The sequence below is a fragment of the Seriola dumerili genome, unplaced genomic scaffold (genome assembly GCF_002260705.1).
Source record: "Seriola dumerili isolate Sdu_G_001 unplaced genomic scaffold, Sdu_1.0 BDQW01000138.1, whole genome shotgun sequence".
NCBI classification, from domain to species: domain Eukaryota; kingdom Metazoa; phylum Chordata; class Actinopteri; order Carangiformes; family Carangidae; genus Seriola; species Seriola dumerili.
In genome coordinates, this window is record NW_019174393.1 from 6,813,010 (window position 1) to 6,828,304 (window position 15,295).

At 41.9% G+C, this 15,295-nt stretch overlaps 1 protein-coding gene across 1 annotated transcript in view; it reads right to left on the bottom strand.

The window, feature by feature from the left end:
* The window catches only part of LOC111224485 (voltage-dependent calcium channel subunit alpha-2/delta-1-like), a 90,268-nt gene extending 75,193 nt beyond the window's left edge, over positions 1–15,075 (bottom strand). The window contains exon 1 of the mRNA XM_022748983.1: positions 14,910–15,075. Coding sequence (XP_022604704.1) covers positions 14,910–14,989 — 80 coding nt within the window. The 5' untranslated portion in view covers positions 14,990–15,075. The remainder of the gene's footprint in view (positions 1–14,909) is intronic.
* Positions 15,076–15,295: the final 220 nt, after the last annotated feature.

Here is a 15,295-nt window from a genome sequence, read left to right on the forward strand (position 1 = left end):
ATCAGTCAAAAGCATACAACCCCTGCATAACACCAGAGTGTGTGGCTTCCTCATAAATAAAGAAAAAACTGATTATGTGTGTCTTAAAGAATAGAAGCAGATGAAGGACATTGGAAAAGGGTTTTTTAAACAAAGAATGTGTATTTGATGAGAGGATGGAAACTTGGAGCAGAAAATGGGAAAATGAGATAGCATCATAATCCTTGGGGAAATTTGAGGGGGAGGGGTCGACGGGAAAAGGAAGGAAGCCTCCAAAATGGCTGGTGAGCCATTCGGATACAGTGGTGGCAGACTGCAGGGCTCGCAAGGAGAGGAGCCATGAGAAACTCATCCAAGTGTGAGACCTGCTGGCGATACAAGCCTCTTTTCTCTCACACTTGTCTCACTGAGTCATTAATATCATCCATTTATGAAGCAGACCGTTTTTCTGACAGGCAATTGTTGAAGCTCCTTTTTTCTCCTCAACTTCCTTTGTCCTTTTTGGTAGCTGTGGTCACTCATTCTTTCAAATCTCAGTTTTTCTGCTATATACGTTGCCGCTGCTGCAATGTCACAACTTTACAGAAGGCTTTTAATTTGAAACTATGCAGCAGGGACATGTGGTTGGTGACAACCAGGTGAGGCGAGAAGGAGAGAGAGAAAGAACAGATAAAGAAAGAGAAGAGAGAGAAAGCTAGATTCAACTTAAAACTAAGATTAATGTTGCATTCATGTGGTCCTCGGATGGTCCGATTTCCCCAGTTGGGAAGTCATTCTTCCGACTTCAATGTGTTAATGTGCTTTTAAGTCGGACTGTGGAAACAACATGGAAGAAGATGTGCTGTATTTTATTGCTCAGAGCATTAAACCAACACACTGATAGCTGTTTCCAGTATTTGGGTTACTTATCAGGAATACTGTAATAAATAACTTATAACCAGTCTAGGTTATTCTACGCGGACAGCGACAAACAGTTACGACCTGATACCATATTACAAATTAAATGTTAGCAAAGAAGTTGACATGCAATACATGAATTTGCACCATTAGTGTCTCACCATCAACCAAATGTTCACTTTCATCCACCATGTTTCTGTTTAAATTACTTCAGCAACCTGCTAAGTTGGACGGAGTTTTATTTCCTACTGATATTCACCCTGATTGATGGCGTACTACACGGGCACCACTCCAAACCCATCAGTGAGACTGGCCATCAGGACCCCACCCCACCCCCGCTGCTGACAAAAGTCCTAGCAGAAACACTGAATCTGTAGAACTGTGCAAAGTACAGAAGCACAGCCTACTTGCGATTATACTGCGTCTCAATAACTGATTATTCAATTTGGATCAATGAGGCATAACATGAGACAAGACAATCATTGTCTTGGACTTTTGTCACTCAAGACATTGAACACATGAGCGTCGAGTAGCTCAGTTGGATGAGCATCCGCCCCATGTGTAGAGGCTAAAGTCCTCGCTGCAGTTGGCCCCGGTTCGAGTCCTGCATCAGACATCCCTTAGCTGCATGTCATTCCCCCTCTCTCTGCCTCCCCATTTCCTGTCTCTCTCTACTGCACTATCAATAAAGGCACAAAAAAGCCAGAAAAAATCAAATTTAGAAGACGTTGGACACATGATATTCAAATGTCAATAACATTAAAACTATTTTCCTTCCCAAGGTAGTTGCTTGTATATTGAATGAAGGATACCCAGGTAGAAAAATACAGCCTGCCTATACTTATGCCACATGCTGAGAGTCAGGCCCATATACAGCACGATTGTTAGATGCTACTTCCACATCTGGCCCAATTCTGGCGCACACACAGAAAATCTTCCAGCTGTCAGCCAGCCAACACTGGAGGATGACAGCCAGAATCTGCCCAGATGTGGAAGCATACGGGCCAGGCTCGGACCGAGCACCCAGGCATATGTTGGGCCTGAAGCTTCATTTTGACACATGGATATCCAACTGTTGCAGAAGCAGTAAGGCTTTGTGTTTGACCAGACGTGATATCAGCTTTTCATCCCCAACCACTAAGGTTCTCAACGCTATGGACATTGTAAGTGAGTAACATAAACTGGCTTTAAATAAATGTAGCTCACTGTTTCAGGTAAGGAATACCTATCAGACTGGATATCACTTTGCTGTCACTTGCAATATCACTATGACAATCTCACACACACACGCACACACTTTGGACCAGACACGTTAGACCTGAGATGAGAAGGTCTGATACCTGTTTCACTTTCACGTTGTTTACGACAGTGCAATGCAACTCATGGTGCATGCAGTACAGATCAGCACAGGTTCACTGACTTTAGAGAGTTGGAGACACACTTGGTAGGAGTTCAGACGAACAGATCATCTGATATGAAGGCTCCAACGCTGAAAAGATGACATTAAAATTTCATCAAGTTCTTTCCATGTCCTCAGTCACAAGCACAAATGTGCCAGTGAGTTAAATGGTGTGAAATTAGATGAGGTGCTTGTGAGTGGTGTCGATATTATCCCTCATAGTGCCACACCACATCACTGCTCCATCCTCGGACCGATTCAGAAAAACACACACAAGAAGACATACCATCTATAAGTCAGCAGACACACATGACACTTTCTGACTAATGATTTGGCTCATGTTACGACTAGACTGGTGAGCATGTGTCTTAATTTGTGCTTCACTCCTATTGCCTTGAGTACAGTGGCTGATGGGTAGACAAAGTAGCCCCCTAACCCCCCCCTCCTCTCATTTGAGCCTCCCATCACGCTAATGACTGGAAGAGAAGCTGCCTCTTTTAGGCCAGCTGTCACGTGTATGTGTGTGTGTTTGTACGCCTACATGCGCGTGTCGACGCCTGTATGTAACCAGAGCACTGGGTCTTTTAAAGGGCAGTAGGGGGTTGCCCAGGGTCAAAGGTCACCAGGACAGGTGCAGGTCTTTTGACGAAGCTCTTAATGTAATGAAGTGGGTGTGAACCATTTGTGCGTGTGTAGAATCAGTTTTAACTCACCATTTAGTGATGAACCAAAGAATAACAGCAAACTGAGCACAGCAGCTATAACTTCACACTGAAGATTAAAGCTGCACTTATCAATATTCTTGTACAAACAATGCCTCAAATAGCGGTGTGTAATGTAACAAGTGGTGCTTGTAGTGAAAAACCTACAGAGAATTATCACCTGACTGCAAACTGTATTTTCCATTTTAACATTTTTTAGCTCGTTGTTTTGGTTTGCAGCCCACAACTTTACTGTTTTGGTTCAACAAACTTCAAATTAACACCTGAATATGCAGAAGAATTGATAAAAGATTCGCCAAAACAACTTTATCAGATTATGTCAATATCGTGTTTATAGCTCATTTCCATGCTCCAAAATGAGCAACAACAAACGGATGCAGGATTAATTCATTACATACTTGGTGAACTGACTGTTCTTTCTGTGCGGTGATACTGTTCAGTTTAGATTTGAAATATGTGAAATTTGATGATTGTATTATTTTGAGGTTGGTGTAATGCTGGTTAATGATGAAAATCATTGTCTACAATTTTTTTACAATCAAAAATAAAGTGAATTAAAAAGAAAGAACATCATCTTAGACAAGGGAGGAAACCTGATCTCCAATTTACAAGGAACACCCTGACTCACCATTACAAAAAAAACAAAACAATATATTGTCGCTTTGCCAGTTAGGAGCAGACTGTCCAATCCGAGGGGTGAACACAGGGAAGTGGTCACAATCCCAGAATAGAGAGAGATGACTCAGCATGAGAGCACTGCTGTCTTACTTCTGACCACATTAACCCCCTCGGCCGAGCTGTGTGCGACTGTGGGGGAGGCCGTTTGTGTTCTCCTATTCCTCTGTTTCTACACTTCAAAACCACAGCCTCTGGCTGTTAGCTGTGCAGCTGTGTAACACACTCTACGCAGAGTTAAAACACTTGTAGGACAATCAGCTCAGGGAAGGAATAAGCTTCAATGCTCGAAACTATAAATATTGAAATCTCTTGGGTTCAATATATCAGGAAAACATTTAGATGGAAGGATAATTCAAGTTAAAACAAGAGCTGATGCAATTCATATTTTGCAATTATTAAGTTATTTAAAGGATAAAGATGTCAGATGGGACAAGAGACACAGTGAGACAATCAGACTTTTTTTTTTTAAAAACAGAATTTTGGAAGCGAGAACCAAAGCAAACAGTTTAATGATTATGCAAACTTTAAGACTGAAAGTTCATTCTTGACCTTGAAAAGAGCAGTTGACTAAAACAAAAGTAATCTTAGCTAAGGCCCATTTTTGTCAGCTGCTGTTCCCGAGGTCTCAAAATTTGCATAATCATTCTACTGTTTGCTTATGTTTTTTTTTATGCTTTCAATCTCAACTGCAACAAAGTCGTTATCTGCTGACGACGAATGTGTGATAAAGTAGCTGTAGACCAGCTACTTAATGGAGCTTGCGGTTGGCTTGTTTTTGTCAATTACCCAAGATGTCTGCTGTAAACATCCATCACAGTTTATAGATCCACTTCCTGGTTTAACCCACCAACCCTTCTTACCATAGTTGTACTATGGATTGCCCACATGATGAGGGATTATTAACATTTTGGATGTGCACACTTGCTGGCTTGTTTATAACCTGTCTGATCCACTGACCGTTCATTTTTGCTCAATTGCACACTTCATAGTAACAATGTTACCAGGTTTGCAGATCTAATTAGCACAATGTTTATCACAGACACCGTGAAACAGGGAAACTACACTATGACAATACGATCCAAGTTTTATTGAACCAGAATTATTCTTTAGATATAAACTGAACTCACACTGTCCCTGACTAACACTTTGTTTCTACTTCTTTTTACTCCAATGACAGCTACCTCCATTCTAGGTTTAGACAAAAAGAAGAGTTTGTAATCCAACTTTAAAACATGGTTCCCAGATGGAGTTCGTGGACAGAAGATTGAGAAAGATTTACCTTCAAGATTTCTCTGCAGAGTCCCGTGTGTGCTTTCATACCAAACTTATTTCTATGTCCTTACTAGAAAGAAAGCAGCAGCACAACTTTAAATAAATACCCTGTAGACTGTATGCTTTGGGCTGTCAAAGTATTGGAACAGATTGTCATAAAAACACTTTTTTCCCAGTGGTCTCACTGGTTAGCAGGGAGTATCTGCTTCAGGTCTTCTCATCTCAACTTGAGTTTCTCATGGTATTAATAGTATGATTGCATGCAGAGTGCGTGCCACATCCTTGATCAACAGGGGAAGAGAAGGAAGTACATCCAGGGAGAGCGCGCATACATTTTTTTCCACCACAATAACCTTACTTTGTCATTCAGCAGCAGAGGTTGTCACACCAATTATTTCCAAAGCTTTATAACTAGTATTTCCTGTTTCCCTTTCTTATTGCCAAGGGATAAACCTCATGCCATGTAAAGACTCTGAGCCGAGTTAAAGTCCTGAATATTGATCCAGAGATGTTGGATGCTCCATCGTTCCGACTGAATCACAGAGAAGTCGGCTTCACGCCGGCTCCAAGGCCCAACATGCTTGTGTGCGAGCAGCCGCAAGAATCCAGGGCTCAATATCCAATCTCAGAGTTTCCACTCCAGCACCCTCTCGTCTTGTAAACATCCTCATGTTTTTATACTCAGGACCCAGTCCGTGGGTCCATATTTGATCTCTTAATACCATCGAAACCGTCATGGAGGAAGCATCCAGCAGCATACACTCTTTTTTTCCACCCCCTATCTTATCATGTTGTGGAGTCATGGTTTCCAGCACCAGGAGACAGTTTGAAACCTTGAATCCTTCTCTAATAGTAGCAATTTAGGCTTCTTATCTGTTCTTAGAGAAAGACCAGGCTTACACCATTACAGGAAGCAGAGGAGATGGATAAAAAAGATAGGGATTTTTGAGGATGGCAGTTTGGATGTAATTGAGCCACTGGGGAATAGCTAATAAGAGCTCTGACTATGAAGCAAGGCGCCTAATAAGCAGCGAGCCTGACAGAGCTTTGTAGAAGACAAACAGTCACTTTCTGTCCCTGTGCCCATCTTTTTCTTTCTGCCTTTCCCTCTTTTTCTCACAGTGCCTTTATCCTTCTTGTGTAAATGTATCACTTTCCTTGCCACTTTTCAATTCTTTCCTCTAGATTTCTTCCGTACTCCCTCTTTCCTTCCACCTCTCCGACTCCACTATCTGTTAGCTGTTGTGTCTAAAACTGGAAATCTGGAGTGCTTCTTCATTTTTATCCTTATCCATTGATAACTTGCCGTTTCAATTTACAAACCCCACATACTTAATAGCCTCACTTTCCACCTATTGCTTCCTTATTTCTATCTAAATTAACATACAATGTTAATATAAATGCTATAATTTCTTCCCTTTGTCCTCCTCCCCTGTCCTTCCTGTTACATGTGTCACCACTTAGCACAAAGGAGACAAGTGATGATATCTTCTCCTTTATTGAGGTCAATAACACCATAATTGCAGGCTTTGTAAATGCCTTGCAGCCTCATTATCCTCTATGGGAAGATGTTATTGATGTTTCTGCCGCTCTTCTACCATTTTCCTCTTAGCAAGTCAGTCAGAGCATTTTACCGCTGCCCCCTGCCTAGATCTGAAGAGCTGTGTTTAAGTGAAGCCTTGACAACAGTATTTTCTGCGCTCTATCAAGCACTTATGCGTGTTATGTTGTATTACAGCTGTGGAAGAGCTGACTAGATGTTGTATGAGATCATTATCAAACAGTGGGGTGGGGCTGGTGGGCAATCATGGACAGAAAGAGCAGGTGTGGGTTACTGGAAGCTGAGTGGGATTGATTTAACAGGTGACGTTTGGCCAGAGACAAACAGCCACATATTGACTCATTATGCTCGGTTTAACTTCTAAGCTACACCACAGGTGCTGATAAAAGACAATAATCCACAGTAGGAAGAAAATAATCAATTTTAGAAGCTCTGAACAAATTGCTTTCCCAGTTAACCCGCCGTACTTAGTGACCTAAATATTTAGCAATTAGTTAGCTTTGATTGGCAAGATGATATGTGGAGCATATTTTTTTCCCTTGCGTTATTTACGCAAATCTTACTGCTGGACTGACAGTGAACTATACAGGTGTCAACATTTGCTGTAGCTGGCTAGCAATATGCTATCTTTTTACATTTAAGAAGTAGCTTCATAAAATCCCAAGATTAGAGCAAATTTTTCACTCAAGTGACTAACCCTTCATTTGCCAATAAAACATTCTCATATTTTGGTCTAAAAGTCTTAAATAAGGCAACAAAACAACAAAGTGTGTCCTAGGAAAATAATTATTCTCCAAGTTATATGTTGCCCAGTGAGGAGAGAGATCATCCTAGAACTTGCAACAGAGGCTTTGTGGTTGGTTAAGACATGCATCATTTCCTGTAATCGCAATGTTTAGGATTTGATTTTCTATCTTCCCGTCTCCTCTCTACTTTCCACCTTTGAATAAAAAGCAAATTGAATTGCTAAAAAGGTACAGCATTCATTTCTTCACTAATTTCTTCATTCATTCATTCAACAACCACACCAGACCATTTGGATATCTGAGCACTGCTTTAGTCTGTCCACTGGCAACACCAGACTGCCACAGAGGGCCGGGGGTCTGTCTATCTTCCTACCCTTGCCCACGTTTGACCTCACACTCTGGACGGGGGCTAGCTGGGACTGACTCGCCGTCCCCCTAGCGCCTAGTCTGTCTCGTCCACACCCTCCGTGTCAAACGGCATATACGTCCTGACAGAACTAACAGCTCCCATTGTATCACCTCTCCCCACAGGTGTCCGGTCACATTAAGTCAGAGGGAACAGAATTGTTGTGACACCTGCAAGTGTTTGTACTTGCTGCGGAGCAATCACACCTGCTGGTGAAATTCCAGCATCATACTAGACTAAAGCACGACAACAGCAGCTAAATTAATATCATACTTCAGGTGTGAACATACAATCTTTCAACAAAGTTTGGTATCAAACATGCTTGCCTTTGGCCTTCTATAATGAATATTAGTTAAGACGGGGCCTCACTGAAAAACTTGGCAAAGATTTCCTTGAAAAAATGTCTCAGATAAAGACGAGTGACAAGTCTAGCATCCCGATCTCAATAAGGGTAACAAATATAAGGCAAAGGCAAGATGGGTTTGTTTATTTTCTGGATATTGTATCTGGATGCAGATCACATTCTTATACCAGGTGTAAATGGGGTGCAGGTTGTAGGTGCACTCGCATGTTAAATCTATTGCCAAGCAATGGATTAAAACTACTCTCTCTAATGTAAAAAAGCTTGTAAAGATGCATGAGAAAATGGCACAACACTACATAGAAGTAGAGTTTGTATTTGCAGATTCAGGTTTTTCCCTTCCCCTGTAATTATTTAAATATATATTTTCCCTTAGTCTTTCAACAGTGGAAATAGTAGAAAACATCAAATTGCTTTTCTATTCAACAATTTGTGTTTTTTTTCTCTTACTCATCCTCACGCCTCCAGCTGCCTTTCTCCCTGCTACATGTCATTTTGAACTCTGCTCAAATGACTAAACCTCCACATCCCTGTCACCTTCACACTTTCTGAGCAAACTCTCGACCCATCCATCCATACATCAACACTACCCTTCTGCCTCACTACACACACACACACACACACACACACACACACACACACACACACACACACACACACACACACACACACACACACAATCTCGGACATTGTGTATAAATAGAGAGATTAGAGAGCCCCCCCCCCCGGCCAAAATGTCCAATTAACATCAATCTAGATGCCTACACAAGCAGACTACTGTTAGTGCTGCACTGAGTACTGTCCAGTGTGGTCTGAGCACCGACATTAACAGCTCTTATGCCGCAATACAACTCCATTAAGGGGCTCAAGAGAAGCCATCACAGGTCCACTTTTCTCTGTGTCTCCCTCAAAATATTACACACCAGATTGGTTTGTGGTACCTCACTAGAGATATTTTAAGCACTTAACACCTCTAGTGTGTGATTAGGATACATTGGTTTATTAAGTCCCTTACCACATTTCTACAGGAAACGTCAAAATCAAAATTAGCCAGTGGGCAACAATCACTGATTTTTTTGGAAATGCCAACAATTTGATGAGAGGAGGCGATTAGCTTAGCTTAGCATAGAGACTGGAAACTGGAAAGACTGGAAAAGGAGCATGCCTGACTCTGGTAAAAGTTCAAATGTAAGTGTAAAAAGAAGACTCCACTAGCTACATTTCACAGGGATGACAAGTTGCCAGGAGGTCACCACGCGCAAGTCAAAAATGACAACTTGTAATTTTTACTTTGTTGGGACGCTAGTGGGCTACGTCTGTAGCTTTAGACAGAACTAAGCTAGCCATTTCCCCGTGTTTCCAGTCTTTATATTAAGCTAAGCTAGGCTAATTGTCTGGCTGTAACTTCATTTAGCGTACAGATATAAGAGCAGTATTAATCTTGTCATGTAACTCAAGCTATTCTTGGGCAGCATTTCTTTTGTCAGATGGATATAGTCTGTTGACATAAAAGGTTTGAGTGAATATTTTTTAACAATACCATTTTTTTTTTAATGTTCATACAGTTCATGACAGCTGCACCTTATTGTTATTGCTTGATGAGACATTTTTGGTGTATTCAGCAGGTTATAAAAAAGCTCTAATGGTGGCAATATTTTCTCAACTCACAGAAAAATATTTGGTCATGAACTTAAAAGACAAAAGATGACAGCCACAAAAACATTGTGTGACAACTGGCAAGATGAGACACAGGGTTTGATTTTCAGCTCTCAGTCTCAAACAACCTCCTAAATCTATTCTACTTGCTCTTCTGTATCTTGTGATCTTGTGTTTTACAGTGTTGTGTCGTACTACTTTACTATTGATTAGTTTGGTAGAGCCCTTTCTCTGAAACGCCCTGTAGACATATGCACTTGTGATAAAGGCTTATAAATAAATAAAACTCGAAACAAGGAAGGAGAGCCTTAAAACTACACTCCCTATGCTTTTTATTATTGTATACAGATGTGCTTCCTGTACTGGAATCGGCTCTCATCCAAACAGCTGTTTGCTATTCCCAAGGTTGCCCTGGCAACGCTGTAATGGAAAATTCTTGGGAATTTCCATGTGGCAAAGGATTGTGTGGAAGTAGTACAACACCCGGGTTGATTCTTTACTCCCCGACCTTCTTTTCACACATGCTTCACGTTTTGCCGAAAAGGAACTTGGGACGAGAAAGTTAAACCAGACACTAAAGAAACCCCCAAAGGCCACACATAAGCAAAGGGGTCCACAAAATGTCAGTGGAGAGGCCAGGGGGAGATTTATGGGAAGCCCCCAGCCACTCTACACCCCTCTGTCTTGTATCTTTAGCTACATCTGAGTCAGGACACTCAACGCCCCTTCCCCACGGACAAAGGCTTGTCTAAATATAGCCAGAGTAACAACGGAGGAAAAGGGGATTGAGTGGGAGAGAAGGGAGAGAAAATTAGTGAGAAAAAGAGGGAAAGGTTTGAGAAAAAGTGCGAGAGAGTGAAAGAAAATGATTTGAGAGCAGAGAGCAAACATTATCCATGGGCACAGATCTTGCACTTTTGCATGTGTGTGTGTGTGTGTGTGTGTGTGTGTGTGTGTGTGTGTGTGTGTGTGTATGTGTAACAGATACAACCCACCAGCTGCTTGACTCTAGGCAAGAGCATGCCTCCTGAAATATACCTGCTAGCACCAACTCCCCTGTGGCGAAGAGGTGCAAATCTCAGCCAAGGAAACCTTAGACAGCCCTGAGCTGATCATTTCCATCTGCTCATTACATTTGATTCATCCTCTTCGAACCTCCCTGGATTATCATTGTCATACTACAAGATAGATTTTTGGCACTGGAATAAAAATTTAAGGGAAATCCAAGTTATGAACTAAAAAAACAAAACAAAAACAAAACAAAAAAAACAAAAACAAAACTTTTTTCATTCCTTGATTATATTAGATGAGACATTGTTAATCCCTCTGTCTGTCCCAAATCAAGGCACAAGAGAACAAGGCTCTGTGATTCAATCAAGAAACAAAGCCTGGAGCTTTTTTCATTGACAAAAATAAAACTGACTTTGTAAAAATAATAACCAAAGACTAATGTGTTGGACACTGTGACTGTGGCCAGTGTAATTTTCCAGGGAAACAGCCACATTTTCAGGTTCAAATCATCTGACATCACGATGACGTAAAGCAAATGTGGATGTAGAAGCATTTACCAAGTTTTCAGTGCTGCAAGCCAACTTTTAAATCATGACTACAGTGTTTGTGTGATCACAGCAGGGCAGATTGGAGTCATGGTTATCTTCTTCATCTCTATATTTGACAGAGTTTTTATTGTTGCAATATATTACATTTTATTACTCAAATGTGCAGTAGCAATGAGTCCAGGCATACAGGAGCCAGAGGGAGCTTGGTCATGAAATAAGATGCATGTGGGTGGCTTCAAGTGGGAACTGAGCCAGATTCATTACAGGCCACTGTCAGTGTCAGGTCACTGAGGTGAAACAAGTGTCAAGACAGGCACAAAACATCCTATGAAACAAAGTCAGGCAGAAAACCAAACTTTTTGTTAATGAAATTAAACCTGGGTCAAGGAAATTCTCAAAGGTGGATTGTAAACAGCTCAACTCTGCAGGTAGGTTTTCTCACTTGTTTTAAGAAAAAAAAAAGCAATAGTCTTGGGAAATATGCCAATTCATTTTGTTGCTGAGAGTTAGAAGAGATGACTGATACCACTCTCATATTTGATAAATACGATATGAAGCTAGACTCAGCAGCTGGTTAGCTTAGCTTAGAAACAGCTAGCCTGGCCCTGTTCAAAGGCAACAAAACCAGCCTACCAGCACCTCTACAAGGTGTAAAAATATCAGTTTGTTCTTATTATTTCGACCACCCCATTCAAATCAATGAAGGTAGTCTAAACAATAGACACACCTCTTTCTATAATGCAACACAGTTTAACAGCACCAAAAAACTGCACAAACTGCAGCCTCTAAAATTATCATAAAATTTCATCAACACCTCTCTGAAACAACAACAAAAACTGAACATTACAACCTTCATAAAAATCCATAGGATTTAGTACAGGACAGTGTTGACGACATGTACCTAACAGAGTGACGTGAGTATGTATCTTTATACTCTCCCTGCTCACAGCTGCCCATGTTGCTCTCTGTCCAGATGAAGTGCCTCCTCACATTATGTCCACTGATCGCCAGAGATGAGGCCGCAAACACAAGAAGCATGGCTCTTTAGCTGGTTGAGCATGAAATCTAGTTAGCTTTAAAAAAAAAAAAAAAAAAAAGTGGGAGTGGGAGAAACCGAGCATCCTTGTCCACAGAAACCATGGACAAGAGGGAGGATGGAGAGAAAAGATATCTGTTGGTGACTCAGGTGATCACATCTTGGGTTGGATGTTTGAATTCAGCACAATGCATCGGGAAGTGCTCACTCAAAGATTTGGACATGTCTCAGGATTGTGGCTCAGATGTTGTTAACAGTAAACTGTACCCATGCAGAATCCATGCAGCAGAGTTGCTATAGAGTAGACATACAGGATCAACAAGGCCAAGTCTGGATTTTCTTGCCGTCTCTTTTTCTCTGCATCTCTATCTTTTCTTTTTATCTCCCCTGATCTCTCAGTGTGTTAGCTGGCGCCAGGATCTCTGGGGCACAGTCTATGACATCAGACTTTGCAATTCAGATTCTATGATGTTAATCATCTGCCTTCAGGCAACAAGGAACAGAGGAGAGGAGAGAGAGATAAAGAGACATAGGAAGCCGGACAGAAAGAAGATGGACATGGAATGAACAAGACGGAAGGGGAGAGCCATGAGAAAGAGAGTGAGAGGGGATGGAAGGGAGGGCTGAGGGAAAGAGAGGGGACATGAACATCTGAAGCAGACAGATGCTGGCATGTGAGGTTAGAGATGGAGCCCAGAGATACAGTCACACTTCAAGCCATGAGACAGGGAGGTGAGAGAAAGAGAAAGAAACTACATGGCAAAGCCAGATTACACATACTCTATGTAAATGTCTGTTTTAAATCATCCATGTTTCTGAATTTCCTCGAGGAAAACACGCTGGGTCTGTCTCTCCATCCTTGCCCTTCTAGTTTCTCTGTTTCTGTCTGACTTTCACCTTGAGGACTCGGCCTGAAGCTTGTCACTCAACATCACCATCACCACATGAGCACACCAAGACAAAGACTGGCTGCAGTTAAAAAACGAGACGCTGTGAGAGTGACGGCAACATTTTTGCCCGGTTTTTGGAAAACTTTTAAATGAAGCGGCTGTGATTACAACTGATGGCTAAGAAGCAGATGTCAAAATACAGACTATGTGACATGACTGATTCTGGCTTCGTCTTTTCTCCTAAATTAAAAGTTTTCCAAATCCTAACGAAGAACTCCTGCCAGTCTTGTTGTGAGTTTTGTTATTGTTTTTCCTGCCAGACTGCCAGTTCCACACAGCAAGTCAACTGTGTCAGTGAAAGTGGGTCTGCAGCTCGCCAAAGCCTGTGTGAATATCATGTACACAACCCACAGATCAATCCACTTAGTGCCCATGAAATATAGGGAGTGGGCAGGCCACTCTGCTAGTCTGACATCACCGTACTCCACCATTAGGCTGAGTGCCATCATGGCTCACCACCCCTCTGGAGGACCGTACTTGGGCTGCATTCAAAACCAAAAACGCTGTAGTCTTGCCTGCGTTGGAACCATCTGGAAAGTCTTAAACCTGTTGATTAAGTGTGAGGTGCAGCACTGAGGCTGAACAGGCTCACACACCTACGCGTTTGTTTAATTTGGGAACTGTATTCCTGTGACCGTGGGCATATCATCTGTTACATCTATTAATGCTGCACTGCAAATATAGAGGTTGGGAGTCAAATTTAGACAGACTCAACCGAGCTAGTGTTATCTCCAGTTTATCACGCAAGTTCATGGCCCAAGTCATCACCATCCTGCAGGATCAGTGGAGAGTCTTCAGCTCAGACTGTAAATGGAGCCAAGACTACTGGGACTTTTGCAGTGAATAATAGAGAAAACCTGAACCTCTGGCCTGTGTGTTGGAAATAATAAGTGCAGTTAAATTTATATGGAGATGGATTATTGCACAATATGTGACAACTGAGCACACTTCAGAGCAAACTGGCAGACAAGCACCTACTGAGAAACCATATGGTTAGCTCTGAGTTTGAGTCTTATAAAAACGCTAGTTTTTCCAAAGGAGTCTGGCTGACAAGAAGACTGTCCCACATGGTCTGCAGCAAAATGAGACACACTTGTTTGCACTCTCTCTTCTTTTTATTTCAACACTTCTGACCAGAGGTTCAACTGCCCCAAGTGCTACCTCTCCGGCCACAATATCAACTGCCCTGTGGTGTAAAAATAAATCAGATTCATCCACACAAATGCTCTCAAATGTGGGTCCTGTGGATATGCTAAGGGGAAAAGTTTGGGAACCTCTGAGCCACATTCAGACCACAGTCTACCTTCCTGGTGACTGATTCCTGTAACAGCAAGCCACATGTCACAGCACTGCAAGCTGGCGACAAATGCACAGCAGCTTTAAATATCATGTTTGACCAGGTGAAGTTGTATCCAAAGTAATATGTAATCGTCATTATCATCATCAATTGGCAAGGAGGAAGCACATTCTACTGGAACCCTCATGTTCCACCAACTGCAACTCACAAAGTAAAAACGGATTGTAAATCTTATTGAATGCTACTTTTAATATATTTTTACACCTGAGACTGTAAAAAAAAGTTCAATCCTGACTGTAAAAAATAACAGCAGGATGTTATTTCTTCTACACACAGCGTATTATCCACGACTTTCAGAAGCCAACAGGCTGTTTTTGAAGCTGTACTCACATCTGCGCTGATGGGAATTGTCCGGTGGACACAGACGAAATGGTTGACAGGAGTAAAAGTAGGCAGACTGAGTAATCCATGGCTTTGTTTATTTCCCTTCGACCAGGATCCAGACAGAGAGAAGATGAACAAAAGAAAAAAAAAAAGCTCCACAATCCCACCGCGCCGTGCGTACTTCTCAGCCAAACGCCTCACACCGCCATCGGTGCGCGTTTGGAAACAAATCTCATCTGGTATGCCCCCCCCCCCACACCGGTCGAGTTGAGGAGTGTGCTTATTTTTGGTCCAGCGACTGTGTGTGTGTGTGTGTGTGTGCGTGTGCGCGCGTGTGTATATGAGTGTGTGTGACTGTTGAGTGTGTACCTCAAACTGCGATAGGCTATTAG